The sequence below is a fragment of the Somniosus microcephalus genome, chromosome 17, assembly GCF_052327205.1.
Source record: "Somniosus microcephalus isolate GS21.2 chromosome 17, FLI_Smic_1.0, whole genome shotgun sequence".
Taxonomy (NCBI): Eukaryota; Metazoa; Chordata; class Chondrichthyes; order Squaliformes; family Somniosidae; genus Somniosus; species Somniosus microcephalus.
In genome coordinates this window covers 55,205,481-55,225,168 of record NC_141003.1, presented here as the reverse complement: position 1 = coordinate 55,225,168, position 19,688 = coordinate 55,205,481, and the positions used below count along the sequence as shown (strand labels likewise).

Sequence of the window (19,688 nt, the reverse complement as noted above, 5' to 3'; positions counted from 1 at the left end):
TAGTGACTGCTTCAATGAATGTTGAATTTACTGGGAGTGTCTATATCAATTATTGATTGTCAAGGATTCATGCAAAGTTCAAACTGATCCTGAGGGGTTGAGCATGGACCTAGTTAGATGTTTTTGAACAGAGAATGTCCAGTTTGGATAGCTTTGTGTGCTCGATAATGCATGTAATTGCAGCTGTAGATTGATTGGCATTGAAGACAGACCAAGAAAACTACATTTTCTAAGATAAAGATGAAATTGAAGACTGGCTTCCTGTTCAAGTGCACATAATAATCATCAGTGAACCTCATCATTCAACCCACAAGTAGACTCAGGCTGTGTTTCCCAAATAGAAAGTCAAATGTTCTTCTTTGAATAGTGCCATGGGGTCTTTAATGCCCACTTGAGGGGGCAGACGGGTGTCAGTTTAACATTTCATTTATAAGGCAGCACCTTTGACAGTGCAGCACTCCCTCGTTACTGCACTGAAATGCCAGTCTAGATTACATGTTCAAGTGTCTGGAGTGGGATTTGAAACCATAACCTCTGACTTAGAGGAGAAAGTGCTACCACTGTGCCAAGACTGATACCTTTAGGCTAGAAAATCATTTTTAAAATTGAGTAAATTATTAAGCCAGGCTAATGTATCGGAGACCTCTATTACTTACTGTGCCTGGCCTTGGGTATGGAATCCTGCCTTGGTATGGAACATATTGATGGCTTGGTCCCTCCTTGTGAGCAAATGGTCCGTTGAATACAGTGTGAATGTCAAGCATGTTATAAACGCACACAGCTGAACCTTTAAATACTGAGCTATGGGAACAAGGGGAAATGCATAGTTATTGACGATGAAGATTATAAGAAAGGAAATGTATAATTTTTATTTGTTCAGCATTATTCAACGTCACATATAGATGGAGACATAAAGGATAGCGTCAAATATTAAAATAATTTCAAACTAAATGAAGAGGTAAGCTTTGTGAAAAAAATAATGAGAGAGAAAAGAGACTGAAAGAGCATAATTCATATTAGGAACAGGCGTTTTCTCAACTCACGAGAAATGGAAACATTTATTGGGGCTCATCTGAGGTTCTATTTAAATACAATGATAGAGTCGAATAGAAGGGCGTTGCTCTGCACTGCCAATGCTATACCTGGGCTTGGATCACTTGATAATGAAAATGAATGTCAAAAATGTAAAAGCATCCCATTCCACAGCACTGATGTATTGATGAATGCAATCTCTCAAGAAAGCTTTCATTTAACAATAAAGAAGATGAATTAGATTTGGTTACCACTGATATTCAGTAACAGTATGTGATTCTTATTTCTATTGCTCAACATCATAAAGGTATTGTAGAAGCCAACTAGTTTTCATTTGAAACACTCTGTTATGGTCAGCTACTGACACATAAATTGCCTTGTAATAGAAGTATTTTACAAGTGATCCATGTATTGTATTTAACATGAAATAAATACTTAACAAAAATAAAAATACATTAACAAGGATAAAAACAGTTTATAGAAAATGAGACAAAGACATCTGAATTATGCCTTACCTTGAAGATGTGAACAGTCCATAGACAAGAAGGTTTTTGGGATTCTCTGTTTCTAATAAAAATACATCCTCTGAGAGAAAGAAAATGTAATTATTAGTCATTTGTTGATTCTGAAAACATTCCTAGCAGGGATTCTCTAGTGTTCGAAACGATAAATCCTAGGACTGGAGTGGAAGGAAAGGGTCTGAATAGTCGGGCTGTGTTTTCATAAAATACAAGGTTCATGTTATTAAACTTGCAGAGCTGCACTATGTTGTGCCAAAGGTGAAAACTCTTTGTACAGAGAACACACACTTATGCCTTGATTTAACAGCAATGGAAGGATTCTTTGTCATTCAATAATTTTATCATCTAAAATGAACAGCCTTCCAAAATAGAGAAGTAAAATATAAGTTAACAATATTGCTAACAAAGGATAAGGTTTGTAATTAGACATTCTGCATTCCAGGTTGTTTTAAAGAAGCACCCATCACAGCAGACCTAAAATGGCGTGAGATCAACACAGATCATAGCTACATCCTGTGTGAGGGCATGTTATCAGGTTTTGACTGTATTTTCGTGCTCTGAAATATGGAAACTGAATTGATTGCCAGAAACATTTCCAAAGCCAGCTCACCCAACATTACAGTGAAGTAACATTTTCCTTCAGGTTCTGAACTGTCTTTATATAAAAGACAAGCTGAGCAGGCGAGGTGTTACTGGCCAGTAACTGCTCAGAAGATGGAAGGTGAAACAGAGAGTTTCGATTTAACGACGTCACACAGAGGGCAGTGAGTGTGTGGAACAGGCTGTCAAGGGGGACAGTGGAGGTGGATAGTTCCAGCAAATTCAAGAGGAAGCTGGGCAGGTTTTTGCCAAAAGAAGCAAATGAGGAATAAAGGAGATAAAGTATGGCATTTCTTGAACTTTTAATTACCAGATGGACCACAATGGCCTTTTCCTATCATCTTAACTACTGGCAGTTCTAACCTGTCCCACCACAAGACACAAAAGAACACCGGACATCTTACGAAAACAAGCAGTTCCTTTTCTACATTAGAACTGCAGTAAAAAAGCTCTTTCTTTATTCCAACTTCCCCATTATAATAGATTTAATGATAAAACAAATGATACATAAAATAAGGTTATAAAATTATTCACTTACGCAATTCGTCAAAGTGAGTTTCAGTGCCATCATCATCTATCACTGAACACACCAAACGGGCCTTTAAGAATGTTGTCCATTTGTTAACAAGACTGCGTTGACCTCCTATGTCATTCTAGACAGTAAAGGAAATTTATCGTAAATGTGCAGTGAAGGAAGACATTAAAACATCTGTAGGAGTAAAAATAGATTTCACACTTGTTCCATGGCCTGTGACTCACAGCTATAACATTGTTAGCACAACATCAAAACCACATAGGTTTAAAAAGGATTTTGGCGGTTTTAAAAATACATTATACACCCGTTTGTCAATATTTTAAATTGTGCATATTTGTTTTAATTCAAGCTGCAGTATGGAACATTTGTGCTTTTTCAAGTTAGCTTTGCCATTAAGAACCGCCCATCAAGCACAGCATTGGATTGGTGCATTGCAGAGATCCCGTTAGACTACCCCAGAAACATTAACCCCTATATTCATGGGGAGGCGGGAAGGGTGCAGGGAGCACGGTAACGGGGCAGAAACCCGGCTAGGCCGGGGAGGTGGAGGTCCTGCTGAATTTAATGGCAGGACCTCATTGTAATTTTTTCTTTGATTGACAGGCTGGTTGGCTGCTCGGCGGGAAAACAAGCAGCTGGAGGCTGCAGCTGGGGTCCCCGGCAATGGCGATCGCAGAGCAGGACGGAGATTGGGGCGGGGGGGGTGCGGTGGGAGGTCGGTGATTGCAGCAGGGGGAGAGAGAGAGGCTGCGATCGGCAGAAGGGAGGCGGAAAGGTTTGTATGAGGGGTCAGAGGAGCACTCCTGTTCTTCCTTGCCCACAAACAGTCCTATAAAATGCACTTAGCTTCTTGAGCCGGCAGCTCCCGTCTCCCTTTCACTGCCGGGTTTCCCGAGCCCTGGGAAACCCACGCGGCAGTTCAATTTAAACCAGGCTCTCAATTGCACTGTAGGAGCCTGATTTAAATATGATAATGAAGTGTCTCGCCTCCCCAAGATAGTAGGACACACGCTCGCCTCGTAACCCGCTGCCATACAATTGGCAACTGGCGCGTACGCATCATGTTGGAGATCCGTTCCCCGCTTTTTAGGATTTAAACCTCCCCCACCGACCGTCCTGGGGGCTTAATATCGACTCCATTATCCTTCCATCATAATTTTGACATTTGATATTCCAACCTCTCTGAGTGAGACTAGCCAGTTCTTGTCAAATTATAGGTACTTTGTGCTGTTGATGCACATCAACTATGAAATTGTTATAGGCTGAATGCTTTTCATTGATGTGAGGGGAGAAAGAAATAAGACATTAATTCCATTTGTTTGGGATGGATGCAATTCCCGGTGCCAGATTTGTACAACAAGAACTTGCATTTATATAGCACCTGTAACAAATGTCTCGGGTCAGAGTCACAGAGCCGTAATCAGACAAAAATGGAGATATTAGGAGGGGTAGCCAAAAGTTTTGTCAAAGAGGTGGGTTTTAAGGTAGGCCTAAAGGCGTAAAGGAGGAGAGGGAGGTGGAGGAGCTTTGGGAAGGAATTCCAGAGTGAGGGGGTCTAGATGACTGAAGGCATGGCCGTCAATGATGGAGTGAAGGGGGTGCACAAGAGGCTATAGAATCAGAGGAGTACAGAGTTCGGGGTGGGGCGTGTCAGGCTGGAGGAGGTTACAGGTAAGTCAGGTAGGGGATAAGCCATGTAAAGATTTAAACAAGAGAATGCGAATTTTAAATTGGAGGGGTTGGGAGACCAAGTTCATGAAGCAGAATTATAAAAATAAAAATTAATACATTGTAATCATTAGAGCTTTTCCTTATTATATTTGCAATATTAACAAGGTAACTATTTGAGAAAACTAGTTTGAAGTTAATGGAGCAGACAATCGGGCGTGATGTAGAATGGGCTGGTGATTTGCTATCGGTCCGTTTTACACCACTGCCGTTGACTAATTTGACCCCCCCAATATCACAAGGCTGTTTGCAACTTGCATTTTTGTCATCACAATTTGATTTTATGACATTTTGCCACTTGCAATTTATTTTTAACTTGCCTTTTTGCAGAGCAGCAAGAGATTAAACATCTAGTTGGCATTGGAATGCAACAAATTCCTCTATTTTCCAGTTCTCTTGTGGCTTTGCAACTCATATTCTGTGAAAAAGCCTTTACGATGGCTTCAGACTGTCATGAGGGCTGTTGCAAGTACATAATATTCCTAACGTCCACTAAAGGAGGTTCAGCCTGAGAGACTCCCTGGGGAGCCCTGGTTTTGTCCAAGGTTTCCTGGTGGAATTTATTTTGAACAATTAATCCACGTATATAAACAACGTGCCTTCTGTGCTTTGCCAACTCATTTTTGCTCTCTTTTGATACTATTTGAAGGTCATGCCACCCCTGTGGACAAGCAGGGATACACTTCCCTGTGGTATACTCAGAATTAGCACACCATTAGCAAAGATAAAGTTCTTGCAATAGCAATGTTCTGTTTATGTTGGCAGGAGTACCAAACTGCTCGAGTTATTGTAGCTGTGAGCTGGGTTTGCATTGTGACTTCACAGCGAACCTTGAAACTGATCTTGCTCACATTCTTTTGAAAACTCTTCTCTTTATTCAGTAAGGTATATTCACTGTAATTTTTTCTTGGAAAAATATTATGAATATATGTTCAGAACTATCAACTAACTGGCAAATTCTGGGCATCAGACCTTTGGACTTCAGTGGTTTTTATAAGATATATTTTTATGCTGCGATTGGTGAATCTGACATGCTATTTAAAAAAGTTCTATCCTATCACAGACCTTCCCTTTAGTTCTTTCATCCCCTCCCTCCTTTCCCAGCCCCTGCATTTGCTTAAAAATCTGTTCCATTTCCTGCTTTTTTCCAGTTCTGACGAAAGGTCATCGACCTGAAACATTAACTCAGTTTCTCTCTTCACAGATGCTGCCTGACCTGCTGAGTATCTCTAGCATTTTCTGTTTTTATTTCAGATTTCCAGCACCTGCAGTATTTTCTTTTTGCTATTTAAAAAGGTGCGCGCAGTGACATTAGGAACATAAGAGGAGACAGAACAAGAGTTGGCCCATCAAGCCTCCTCCCTCTACGAATTCTTTCCTACTTATTTAATCTCAGGGGAACTTTCTTCATAAATGCTCTCAGATCCTCAAAAGTAATCAAGCAAAACTTCAGAATACCATTCACCCCCAAGTTCTCTATTATGCAGCCTTAGCTCGCAGTCCTCTACAGTCAACAACTTCCTCCCCGACAATCGCATGTCATGGAGTATTTGATCACCACACTCTATATCAATCCCTACACCTTTCAATGCTGTTAACAACCAGGTAATTTTGAAGATCTTTTAAAACCTTCCAACATCTAGTCTTACTTGGCATTTCTTTTAACCCATATTCCCTAATTCTGCACTTACAATCAATGTCAAGTGGCCTCATTTTATCTCCATGATCTACGTGACTCAGGATTTTGAAAACCTGCATCATATCTTCTTTTGTTAAAAGTCTTCACTCTGTAAACTAATATTTGATTAGCCTTGTTGACAACAGCTTCATATAGACTGGAAACTTTTAGTGAATGACCAATAATCACACCCAAACTCTATCCTTGTCCACTTTGACAATGGGTGAAAGGGTTCGTGTGCACTGTAATCATAAAGTGGATAGTGCTGTGGTTACAACAATCTTGTTCTGAATCTGAATCATGGCATTACATCCTTCCTCATGCACTATGCAGTCTGCTTCGCATGTTTTCATGTAAAATAGGAGCTGGTCATTTAAAAACATTTATTTGTTTATGGGATGTAGGCGTCGCTGGCAAGGCCAGCATTTATTGCCCATCCCTAATTGCCCTTGAGAAGGTGGTGGTGATCGGCCTTCTTGAACCTCTACTGACCATGTGGTGAAGGTACTCCCACAGCGCTGTTAGGGAGGGAGTTCCAGGATTTTGACCCAGCGACGATGAAGGAACAGTGATATACTTCCAAGTCAGGATAGTGTGTAACTTGGAGGGGAACTTGGAGGTGGTGGTGTTCCCATGCGCCTGCTGCCCTTGTCCTTCTAGGTGGTAGAGGTCGCAGGTTTGGGAGATGCTGTCGAAGAAGCCTTGGCGAGTTGCTGCAGTGCATCTTGTAGATGGTACACACTGCAGCCACGGTACACCGGTGGTGGAGGGAGTGAATGTTTAAGGTGGTGGATGGGGTGCCAATCAAGCGGGCTGCTTTGCCCTGGATGGTGTTGAGTTTCAAGTGTTGTTGGCGCTGCACTCATCCAGGCAAGTGGAGAGTATTCCATCACACTCCTGATTTGTGCCTTGTTAATGGTGGAAAGGCTTTGGGAAGTCAGGAGGTGAGACACTTGCCGCAGAATACGTAGCCTCTGACCTGCTCTTGTTGCCACAGTATTTATGTGGCTGGTCCAGTTACGTTTCTCATCAATGGTGACCCCCAGGATGTTGAAGGTGGGGGATTTGGTGATGGTAATACCGTTGAATGTCAAGACTCTCGTTTGTTGGAGATAGTCATTGCCTGGCATTTGTGTGGCGTGAATGTTACTTGCCACTTATCAGCCCAAGCCTGAATGTCATCCAGGTCTTGCTGCATGCGGGCATGGGCTGCTTCATTATCTGAGGAGTTGCGAATGGAACTGAACACTGTGCAGTCATCAGCGAACATCCGCACTTCTGACCTTATGATGGAGGGAAAATCATTGATGAAACAGCTGAAGATGGTTGGGCCTAGGATACTGCCCTGAGGAACTCCTGTAGCGATGTCCTGGGGCTGTGATGATTGACCTCCAACTACCACAACCATCTTCCTTTGTGCCAGGTATGACTCCAACCAGTGGAGAGTTCCCCCCCTCCCCCCCGATTCCCATTGACTTCAGTTTTACTAGGGCTCCTTGGTGCCACACTCGGTCAAATGCAGCCTTGATGTCACCTCACCTCTGGAATTCAGCTCTTTAGTCCATGTTTTGACCAAGGTTGTAATGAGGTCTGGAGCCGAGTGGTCCTGGTGGAACCCAAACTGAGCATCAGTGAGCAGGTTATTGGTGAGTAAGTGCTGCTTGATCGCACTGTTGACGACACCTTCTATCACTTTGCTGATGATTGAGAGTAGACTGATAGGACGCTAATTGGCCAGATTGGATTTGTCCTGCTTTTTGTGGACAGGACATATTTGGACAATTTTTCACATTGTCGGGTAGATGCCAGTGTTGTAGCTGTACTGGAACAGCTTGGCTAGAGGCGTGGCTAGTTCTGGAGCACAAGTCTTTAGCACAACAGCCGGGATTTTGTCGGGGCCCATAGCCTTTGTTGTATCCAGTACGCTCAGCCATTTCTTGATATCATGTGGAGCGAATCGAATTGGCTGAAGACTGGCTTCTGTGGTGGTGGGGAGCTCAGGAGGAGGCTGAGATGCGTCATCCACTCGACACTTCTGGCTGAAGATGGGTTGCAAACGGTTCAGCCTTGCCTTTTGCACTCACGTGCTGGGCTCCTCCATCATTGAGGATGGGGATATTCATGGAGCCTCCTCCTCCCGTTAGTTGTTTAATGGTGCACCACAATTCATGACTGGATGTGCCAGGACTGCAGCACTTTGATCTGATCCATTGGTTGTGGGATCGCTTAGCCCTGTCTATGTTCTGCTGAGTATTTCCAGCATTTTCTGTTGTTATTCCTGTCTATAGCATGCTGCTTCTGCTGTTTAGCCTTTATGTAGTCCTGTGTTGCAGCTTCCCCAGGTTGGCACCATTGTGGACATATATCTGCTGTTTCCTATTCCAATATGCATTACTTTACATTTGTCTACATTGGGCTGGATATTCCGATCCCTACGGGTGTGCGCGGGCTGTGTCCATACCCGTAGGGACATTGGAAATGCCGATTTCAGGCATGCTCTTGACAGAAAGCTCTTGACAGATCCTCCGCCTGCCCTGGAGAAGGGCCTCCGCGGGGGAAGAGTTCCACTTTCTGCAGAAACTCCGGTCGCAGAAAACCCTTAGAATTCTTACACCTGGTAAAAGCAGGCATAAGGCCTGCTTTTACCAGGATAAGAGTTGAAAAAAGTAAAAAAAATATAAGGTAAGTTTATTTTTAGCCCCATAAAAAACTTTATTTTTTTCAAAAAATGTAATTTTTGTTTGAAATATTTAATTTATTGTAATTTCAACTCATTTTACAAATGTGATTTAAAAAAAAATTATTTAATGTTTTACAGTATTTTGGGGGGTGATCTCCATTCATATATTTGACAGGTCTATCTGTCAAGTGTATGTAGGGAGATTCCCTTCTGTGATTGGCTCCCCATGGCCCACGTGATCCCAGGGACGCTGCGAACTACCTGCGCCTCTGGGCCCTGTGCACTTGGAGTTTGGAGAGGCCCAGCATCGGAACCATACGCACCTCGGGAGCCCTCAGGTAAGTTCATAGATTTTTCTAGATCGGAGGCCTCCGCACGCAGGAAGCCTCCGGTCGGAAAATACGGCCCATTAAATCCAACTGCCATTCTTCAGACCAACTGCTTAATTGGTCCAGATTTTTTGAATTCTATTTATCTCCCTTCTATTTGTCATCTGATCGCTTGGTTTGGTATTATCAGTAAATGTTTTATTAGAAATGCACTCTTCCAAATTATTTATGTATAGTGTGAACAGCAAGAGATTTGGAGCAGAATCCAGTAGAACTCCATCAGTTACTGCTTCCAGATAGAATGTTTTCATTTTACACTGCATCTTGCTTCCTATTGGCCGGCTAGCTTTCAATTGAGCCATTTAATTTGCTGTTATTTCTATAAACCCCGACTTCCTTTAAAAGTTTCACACACAGATCTTTATCAACTGCCTTCTCAAATTTCTGTAAAAGATATCTGTTGAATAGCCCGTATTCACTAGTTCAGTGACCCTTAAAGAATCCCAGTGGATTAGTGAAGTCTGACATATTTGCTTCTACATCCATGCTGGTTATGCTTTATGACCACGGTGTTCTTTAGTTGAACATTGATACATTTAGTTGAGTTCTTAAACAGTTTGCATACTACAGGTGTTAGAAAAACTGGTCTATAATTTCACGGTTCATTTCTCACTTCTTTTCTGAATACTGGGATAACATTTGCCATCCAGTCACCGGGCACAGTTTTGTATTTTGTGTGTTCGATGGCTTATAAGAGGCACCTCATTCTCCTGATCATTAATGCCTTCTACTAAGTGAGTATTATCAGTGTGCATTATCCTGGAAAGACATGGAAGTTTGCTATCGAAAGAACTAAATTTGACAAATGCACTTATGGTTTTTTGATACCAGCTATTAGGACTTAATGGGGCCCACTTTCCTCCTCAGTTCACTGGTGTAACCTGGGTGGGCAGGAGAGGAAAATCAGGCTGGAAGCCATTCTGCTGTCTCTCCACTGCTACTTCCATAATTCCCTGCCAGAATTGATATAGGGTTTACAATACATCTGCTCAAATATGGGTGGGTGTATCGTAATTAGACACAAGTGGCAGGAAGATATCATATTTCCTGTCATTAGCATCTTAGCAATTTTGGGCACTAGGAAAGCGATACGTTCCTGGTGTCTAGGGTTGCAATGGGCCACAGGGATGGATTTAAAAACGGAAGGCCCACTTTGCCTAGTAAGAGTGCAGAGTGATCAACTGAGGCAGGCAAAGCAGGAGGTTTGAAATCAAAAATATTAAAGTATTTCAGCTGCACCCCCGGCCAAACTACACAGCAACCATTTTTCTCTGCTGAGCCAAGGCGATTGGCCTGGCCCACCCAAAATAGGAGTCCATCAAATTAGTGAAATGATTCTGACCCCAGGAAAACGGTTAGGGGTCGAGACATGGGGTGGGCAGAAATCTTGCCCCACCAAAGTTACACCGTCACTCATACAGTGAGTGAGGTATATATTCTGATTGCAAAATGAAATCTGCTTCAGAATTTCAGTCTTTCAAAACAAGACGAGCTTTGTTTATTCAATGGCTCTGCAATTTGTCAGATGTATACTCAAGAAATCGCGCCCAGTAATACAATGAGGTTGGAATCTATGGTCAAGAGCTTTACTTACGGGACATATTCTGGCAATCCTGGAGTGAATTTGTTTGGTCTTGCCATTACCATCTGTCACCTTCTCCCGAAGGAAAAAGTACAATTTTGCATCATTTGGGTCTGTGCCATCAGGAATGATCTGGGCATCCACAAACACAGGCTCTAATAACAGAGAGAAGAGAAGGTACAGCAGTGAATAGACGATTAACACCTTCGAGCCAACATTGAAGAGAGTTCAAACTTAAATCAAAATTAAGAAATGTGATTTGATTGATAGTTCAAAGTCTTGGGCACACAGGAAAATGACCATCTCTACATGAGCAAGGTTACTAAAGTAGGAAGAGAGTAGATGCATTTAAGGGGAAGCTAGATAAGTACATGAGGGAGAAAGGAATAGAAGGATATGCAGATGGGCTGAGACAAAGTAGGGTGGGAAGAGGCTCGTGTGGAGCATGAACACCAGCACAGATCAGTTGGGCTGAATGGCCTGTTTCTGTATAATTCTATTCTATGTAGTGGGCCATGAAAATGATCTGAAAGTCTTTGAAAAAATATCAGCTTACATTATGTGCTCACCTTCTGCAGTGGGACTTGAACCGACAGCCTTCTGACTCAAAGGTGAACAGTGCTACCAAATGAGCCAAGCTAAAATGTTGTATAAAATACACTAAAGTGATCAAAATGATGGTCCATTATAATCTAGCCATCTGAAATGACTAGTAACTGTACTTGCAGAAGAAGTAACATCGCTCTCAGCTGCCAGTTATTTACTATTTTTTTAAATAATCCGCATACCAAATTTCAGGGCTAGTTTCATAAACCAAAAATTGCTAAATTAGCCACACACTCTGACTAATAATGTCCCTGTTTTACAGAGATAGTTTTGCAGCGTGGCTACCTGGCAGAGCTTTCTTGGTTGCAGTTCATGGCTCAGAAAGTAAGAATTCAAACAGTGGGAAAAAAAGCTTGCCAAAATAACACGTCATTATAGGTTGACTTGGTGCATTAGGTTCAGCAAAGCTAGCTTACTTATACCAAAATCACCATTATCTAATTGCATAGATGAGTCCTAATTAAGGATAAGTACCACTTAGCCACTTGGAGTTGTGCTGGTCCGTCCTTATACTATTTCTTTTTGTTACACTGCGAAATATTGCTGCGTCAGTGCCCATGAAGTCTATGTACATTCCTGAAAATAATTCTTCCTCTAGAGAGAAAGTGACATGAAGATCATAAATAACATATAATGAAAGCATACTTAAATAGTATAACATTAAAAAAAAAATGATCAGTTGTTTTATTTTCTCCATTCTACTCACTGATCATAAAGGACACTGTGTCAACTTGAGGGTTAAATGAGCAACGGCCCTTTCCAGATTCATTCTTTGATTCTATCTTAAATATTTGATCCTGCAAAATAAAAAGGAACATTAAGGAAGATTCGTCATTAGTTGGAGTGAGTTTCAGGTCGAACACAAGTACAGGTTGTGAGGAGCGCAAATTCCTTGAGGCTTGTTTCTGGGTCTGAAATTAGGTCTTTGGCCTCATTAACATTATCTGGGCGAGCTGTCCGTCGTGCCTCCACAGGCAGCTGGGCCCTTTTGATAGAAATAAAGTTCGGGCCACTTTCCCCCACCCCCCCAAAGGCAGCAGCCCGAAGATAATCCCAGTAAGGGGGATGCAGCGGCAACGGCGTGGTGTCAGCGGGGGGGGCGGGGGGGGGGGCAATGGAGTCGGGGAGCACTCCCGCTCCTCTTGACTCCGCAGGAATGATTTTTAAAAGTGCAAATAAAACCTCATCTTTTGTTGGCTGCCGCTGAAGAATGCAGCGCGGGTCAGGTCCAGGTCCAGGTCCAGCTCCTGCTCCGCTCATCCCAAACCAATTTCTGCCAGGGAGCCTGAAACAGGTGTTTGGCCCATCTGTTAGATATGAAAGTGGCTTAACGCCTGTTTTAGGCGACCGCAGGGACACCTCAAAAATGGTCTGACTCAATATCAGATCAGAGGTCAGTTCCCTAAATTGGTCCACGTTTTGGGGAGCTTGAGGGCCAATTTCTACACGTGCACAAAATCAGCCTCTTGATTTGAACGCAGGGTGTGTGTCTCTTTCTCAGCAATTTCAATGTATATTGAAAGTCCTACGGGAAACTTCAAACTGGCTGTGAATGAACTGAAAGAGAAAGCAAGAAGGGCTTTCTATGCCATCAAAAAATCAATCCAAATAGAAATCCCAATTAGCATTTGGCTCAAAATTTTCAAATCAGTAATTGAACCAATTGCACTCTATGGCAGTGAGGTATGGGGACCGCTAACTCAACAAGAATTTGCAAAATGGGACAAACACCCAATTGAGATCCTACATGCAGAATTCTGTAAAAGTATCCTCCGGCCTCAAAGGAAAACAGTAAACAATGCATGCAGGGCGGAACTAGGCCAATATCCATTAATAATCACTATCCAAAAAAGAGCCACCAAATTTTGGAATCACCTACAAATGAGCGATCCCCAATGCTATCACTACGACGCCCTGAAATGCCAAGAGCTGACCATAAAGAAGAATACCCTCAGTCAACTAGTCCTGGGACTCAGTGAAGTAACTACTAACAATACTAACAATAACCAGCCCCAGGACAGTGACAGGGTAACACAAAGAATTCGACCCAACACAATCGTCGCTAAGCAAAAGGAAAACTATCTGACATATTGGGCAGAAACAACAAAAACCCAAAGCAAACTCAATTGCTACTTGGCCCTAAACAGACAATACAACATAGCTGATTACCTGACCATGGTAAAGGATAACAAACTGAGAAGAACCTTGACAAGGTACAGACTTAGCGAACATAGCCTAGCGATCGAAAAAGGCAGACACAGGCAGACCAGGCTGCCAAGAGAAGACAGGATATGCTCTCACTGCAGTCAGGGAGTAGTGGAGACAGAGATGCACTTCCTCACAGCCTGCGGAAAATATCAGGGCATCAGGGAGAATTTCTACCAAAAGTTCTCACAAATATGCCCTGATTTCAGAAATCTGAATGACAACCAAAAACTCCCATTCCTACTGGGAGAGGAGAGAAGCTGTGTAACACTGGCGGCACACTATGTTACAGCTTGCCATGAACAGAGGGACAACCAGTAAACTAAGAAAAGAATATATACAAACAATGCGAATGTATATTTATACACTCAGGGATATACCTGTTTATACACTGTATGAATAGAACTGTGTTTATGTGCTCAACCATAAATGTATTTTGATGCTTTGGCAACATAAGATGTAACTTATCATGCCAATAAAGCGATTTGAATTGTGTGAATTGTGAAAGGTTTGCTGTTTCAGTGAGGTTCCGCTGTATAAGGGCTTTTAGGTAAAGGCACGCCAAGCTGATAAAATCCACCCTAAGGGGATCCTAATTATAAGCAGAAATATATATGTGGAAAGTGTTCTGAAATACTCAGTATTATTGCTATGACAGACATTGTAAGAGTTAAAAAAGGCAACAGTGCTACTGTTTCTCTTTATCTGACTGTTTTAGGCACTACAGCAAGTTTGTGCCAATTCCCACCCATATTTGGTGCTCATGCAACAAACTGTGCCAGAACATTTACCAGAATCCAGATCCTCAGGTGGCCGATTGTTATCGGGCAGCCAATAACAATTGTTACCTTATAAGCTGTACAAGCCACAAAGTGTTCTGTGTTCTAGTTCTAGTCTACTGGGCTGGAGGTACAGTGTAAGTTTAATTACTCATCCTCCTGCTGCTGTATACGATGCTTATATGATGCAATTTGACCCCATGGTGGCCGACACTCCATCTTCTTACCATTATTTGTGATAAGGGTATTATTTTTTATGCCTCCCATTCGGTTAAGTAGCCAACCTTAAGTAAATAAAAATATCATTTTTATCTCTCGCACCACATGGATTATGTATCTATGTACTGCTAATTAATCTAAGGCTGGACAGGCATTGAGAACCATGAAAAATTAAATAACTTGCTGTTTCCTGTCCCAGTTGGAAGAACTGTGTCAAAAGATAAGAAACAAATATAGGATAAGAAACTGGAAACAGATCTTCAAGTGAATCCTAGGCCGTGCATTGGCAGACCGTGGTTCCTCTTGCACAATGGTTGGATTGGGCCACACGTTGGGTTCAAATGGGAAAAAAAACCTTCATTACATTGAGGACAGTTTTGATGGAAAGTTAGTACTCATCGTTAAAAAGGGAAAAAAGAAATTTAAGTTAACTAAATAAAGTTGGAATTTTGTATTTAGCACAAAGATCAAAGGTTGTATATTTTACTTTTACAGGCAACTCATGAAAGTCTATTTAGTAATTTATGTAATTGTTATTTAAAAGCAAGGTGCAGCCAGGTTTACAGTTTTGTACATAGTCCCCTGAAACTATTGTTTCCTTGCATATCCTAAGGACTCTGTAATACATTGCACCACAGGTCAGTGAACAGCTTTCCCCTACAGAGCAACAGTGACTACACGTCAAAGTAATTAATTACATGAGGTGCTCCGAGATGTTTCTGAGCGACATGATAAGAGGTTATGTAAGTGAAAGTCTTTTAAAGTAGAAGAACCGCAGAAATTCAGGAAACAGAATGTAGTGCAGTAATTACAAGGATTAGCATGTAATGTGCGCCAGGTGGTATTAATCTGGATATTACAGCATTGTTGTGACAGAACAAAATCCCTCTGGTCAGTTCTAGATTCAAATGCACAGCAAATATATGTACATGTTATATAATGACTATTTTATTGGTGATATAGTACTAACCTCAGACCTGCGACCTCTGTTGATGTACGTGCAGACGGGGCTAAATGCACCACTTCCACAAACAAATAGATGAGTTCGGTTATAAACTTGTATGACACGAACAAAGTTACCGCAACCATTCTGTCAAAAACAGAAAATCATGAAGAGGGCAGTGATCAAGGAGCCGCTATTAAATAAGCAATCGATAATATATACATGAACTAAAAAAAAATGTTTTTACTAATAGAGAGGTACAACTGAACCAAAGTATTCTATTAGAGATATATGAGATTTTTTAAACACATTGGGTGATTTCAGGGGATATAGTGAATATTTATTCCAAATCTTCACAGTGCAGTTGTTTAAATATCTGCTGAGCTATTTGCACCAATACTGCACTCTAGGGGTAGAATTTCCGCTTTGGGCGTAATCGGCGATTCCGCTGCAAATTGAGCCCATTTTGAAAAGTGTTTCCCCCCAACCCCTGCGTTTCCGCTCAAACTCAATTGCATATCAACAAATGCAAAATCTGCCATGAACCAGCGCAATCGGGCAGCGTTTTAAAATATAATTTTTAAAAACAAAAAAATGTTGCTTTAAAAAATGTTCCTTGATATATTTAACAACAACAACTACAACTTGTATTTATATAGCGCCTTTAACGTAGTAAAACGTCCCAAGGCGCTTCACAGGAGTATTTTAAAACAACATATTTGACACCGATCTACATAAGGATAAATTAGGGCAATTTAAATTTAAATTTAAGAGTGGTAACTTGGTGCAGTTTGACTAATACAGCTGAAAATGGGTTTATCACAAAAAAAAAGCATTTTAAATCACAGTGTCAATCCACTGCCTGTGAGTTACCCCATTTTAAATGACTGAAAATTACTTAAAAAAAATATACAAACTATTGTCAGCTTCGTTTTTGGAGCCTCCTCGAAGGACTGCAAATGAGCGCAATTAGCGGAAACTCCCAATAGTGATTAATTCTTCCTGGGGATGTGGACAGTTTTGTGGGCGGGGCCTGTTTCTAGCACGATGTTTTAAAACTAGTGCAAAACATCGCGGAAATTCAAGTTGCGCTGAATGCAATTTGCACTTAAAATTCCCTGATCTTGTGTGTCGGTTACGCTGATATCGGGGGAACTGCTCCGAAACAACCAGAGCAATCAAGCGGAAACTCCAGGCCCTAATCTTTTCGCCAAATCTTTGTTTCGCTATTGTTACTGATATTTAACAAATGGTTTGCTTCAGTGTTTATAAAAGAACGATACTGGGGCAGAGGTAAATCCCGAATTGGTTAAAAGCCAGCTAAGAGATATTATAATAAATAAAAGGAAACCATTAGAGAAGTTATTTAAACTAAAGGAGGACAAAGCGGCGAGATGGGATACATCCAAGGATCCTGAAGGAAATGGGGAAAGAAATAGCAGCGGGTTCCATGGACAGTGGATGTGTGATGGAGGGCTGGAGAGTGGGCAATGGAGGTAGAGTTAACCTGGGTAACTACAGGCCAGTTAGTTTAACATCTGTGGTAGAGAATATTTTGGAGTCTACTTAAAGAGGAGGTTACGAAATATCTAGTTGAAGAGAAAATAAATTAGAAGCAGCCAACATGGATTTCAGAAAGGTAGATCATGCTTGACAAATCTGATAGAGTTCTTTGAGGGAGAGACAGATAAAATGGATGGAGGAGTGCATTGGATGTGGTGTACATGGACTGTCAGAAAGTCTTTGAAAATGTACTTATTATTAGAGAAGATTAAGGGCTATAAAACTAGGAAGAGGGTTGCAAGTTAGATTAAAATTTAGTTCAAAAGAGAGGAAACGGGGGGGTGGTGGTTCCACAGGGAATTCAACTTGCTCTCAAAATGAACAGCAAGTCAGTAAAGCAATTGCTCTGTACGCTGCTCCCTATTGGCCTGAGGCCCAAGCCAACTTTGGCATCGGGCCTCATTTGAACGGAAGTGGTAAGCTGCAGGCGCCAAATGGATGTCTGGATGCAGTTCACCGGTTGGGGCCTGACCAATTCTGCTTGGTTCCTATGCTGAAGCAGCCTCCAGGTAGGTATATGGGTGGGGGAGGGCGGTGGGGAGGTGAAGCCGAGCAGGGTGAGCCTGGGCCAGTCACGGCACGCTGTATTTTTGTGGAGCCAGGGCGAGCACTCCTGCTCCCTGTGGCGCCACAGAAACCTAACTTTGAAAAATTTGTGGCTGTTTCTTGAGTAGCCTCCAGCGGTCCTTTGAAGGAGCATTGGTCATGCCGCTCGAGACCTGGTACAACTATGCGGAGCTTTGCGTGGTGCAAGCTCTGCCCATTTGCACCTGAATTTTTCATTAGGGTCCTACAAATGACGTAGGATCCCGATTTGCAAAGTAAAGCAGCCTTATGCCTATTTGAGGCAGACGGGCTACTTGTCCATTTACAGGCCTGCCAATGGGGCAGCCAAGGTGCCCCTCCTTGCCCCCACTCCCCGATTTTCAATTCTACCCATTTTTCTGGGGCAAAATGGACGGTCGTGAGTTGAATAAATATTTCTGAGGACCTTAGGAAGGCTAAAGGGATCACTTAAGGCTAAAGGGATCAAGGGGTATGGGGAGAAAGCAGGGACCGGGTACTGAATTTGGATGATCAGCCATGATCGCATTGAATGGCGGAGCAGGCTCGAGGGGACGAATGGCCTACTCCTGCTCCTATCTTCTATGTTTCTATGTTGACAATATGGTGGAACGGGCAAAAAAATAGTTGGAATTCAATGTCAGTGAATGCAAAGTGGTACATTTTGGTAAAGAAAATAAAAATAATAGTTATACTTAGAATGGGGGAAAGCTGGGTGATGTGGAAGAGCAGAGGATTTGCAGATTCAGGTTCATAAGACATCAAAAGTAGCTCCTCCAGTAGATAAGGCTAAAAAAAAAGCTAAGGGAATACTGTGTTTCATGGCAAGAGGTATGGAATATAAAAGTTGAGATGTAATTATGAATCTACATGAAATCTTAGTAAGATCACAGTTGGAGTACTGTGTGCAGTTTTTGGCTCCACACTATATGCAGGCTGTTAAGACAATAGAGGGTGCAGCACAATTTCATTGGGAGGCTGCCTGGTATGAAGAAATACAAATATAAAGAACGACTTGAAAAATTGGGGCTATTTTCATTAGCGCAGAGGAGAGTCTGGGGTAGTTTGACAGAGGTGTTTCAAATTATGAACAGATGAGACAGATGGATAGAAATTGATTGCTTCACATGGTCGAGGAGTCTAGAACAAGAGGACATAGATATAAGGTTAAATGGAAGAGATTTAGGCAAAACAGCAGGGGAAACATGTTTACACTGAGGGTTGTGAGACTGTGGAATTCATTACCAGGGTGAGTGATTAGAGTTAGTGATTGAAGCAGATACCATGCCAACATTTAAGTATATGGTAGGTAGTTGAAGGAAAGTGGAATAATGGGATATGGGAACAGGGTAGGCACATGGGATTAGAATTACTGCTCATGTGGAGGATAAATATCGACACGGACTGGTTGGGCCAAACGACCTGTTTCCATGTTGTAACTCTAAGTAATTCCATGACTGTCAAAAAAATATCCAGCATCACATGGAGAATCTAAACATTTGCTACTTACATTTGGATCCTTGCCAGCCATTTTGCATTCATCCACTTTATTGCTCGAAGCTGGCCAGTGAACCTGATGAAAGACATCGCAATACTTCAACACACTAATAAAGCAATTCAGGACTCAGTAAATGAGAAATACAACCAATTTAGATGGAAATCTACAATCTGTTTATTGTTAGCTGTTTCAGTTAGGCATTCTTATTGTAACAGAAAAGTTGCCGGGGAGAGGTCAATTAGGAAAAAAAATACCAGGAGGAGAGCCTTACCACTCCCTCTATAAAAAGAAAAGAACAGCGACTCGCATAGCCATCAGAATCGGTTGTCTTCTGGTACGTTATCAAATCGATTTTTTTTATCAGTTTATTTGGAAGGTAATTCAATATTGTATCATTTTTGGATGTGCTGACATGATTATGGGCAGGAATTTCCTATTAAAAGCAGCTTCTGGATTTCCTGGACTGGCTGTACCTACTTAAAACTGTGGGGAAACGTGATAGGAAGCTCCTTGTCACGTCCTAGGAGGCCAGTGTGGTTAGATACACCCAATAATTCTCATCACTG

At 41.8% G+C, this 19,688-nt stretch overlaps 1 protein-coding gene across 5 annotated transcripts in view; it reads right to left on the bottom strand.

Moving 5' to 3' along the window:
• Positions 1-19,688, bottom strand: part of sema3c (sema domain, immunoglobulin domain (Ig), short basic domain, secreted, (semaphorin) 3C) — a 355,573-nt gene that overhangs the window by 29,746 nt on the left and 306,139 nt on the right. For all 5 annotated transcript variants that reach the window (XM_086010363.1, XM_086010366.1, XM_086010367.1 and 2 more), the window contains 8 exons: positions 19,135-19,197; positions 15,525-15,644; positions 12,058-12,148; positions 11,826-11,945; positions 10,758-10,900; positions 2,692-2,806; positions 1,548-1,617; positions 657-801 (listed from right to left, as the gene is read on the bottom strand). In XM_086010363.1, coding sequence (XP_085866489.1) covers positions 657-801; positions 1,548-1,617; positions 2,692-2,806; positions 10,758-10,900; positions 11,826-11,945; positions 12,058-12,148; positions 15,525-15,644; positions 19,135-19,197 — 867 coding nt within the window. The remainder of the gene's footprint in view (positions 1-656; positions 802-1,547; positions 1,618-2,691; positions 2,807-10,757; positions 10,901-11,825; positions 11,946-12,057; positions 12,149-15,524; positions 15,645-19,134; positions 19,198-19,688) is intronic.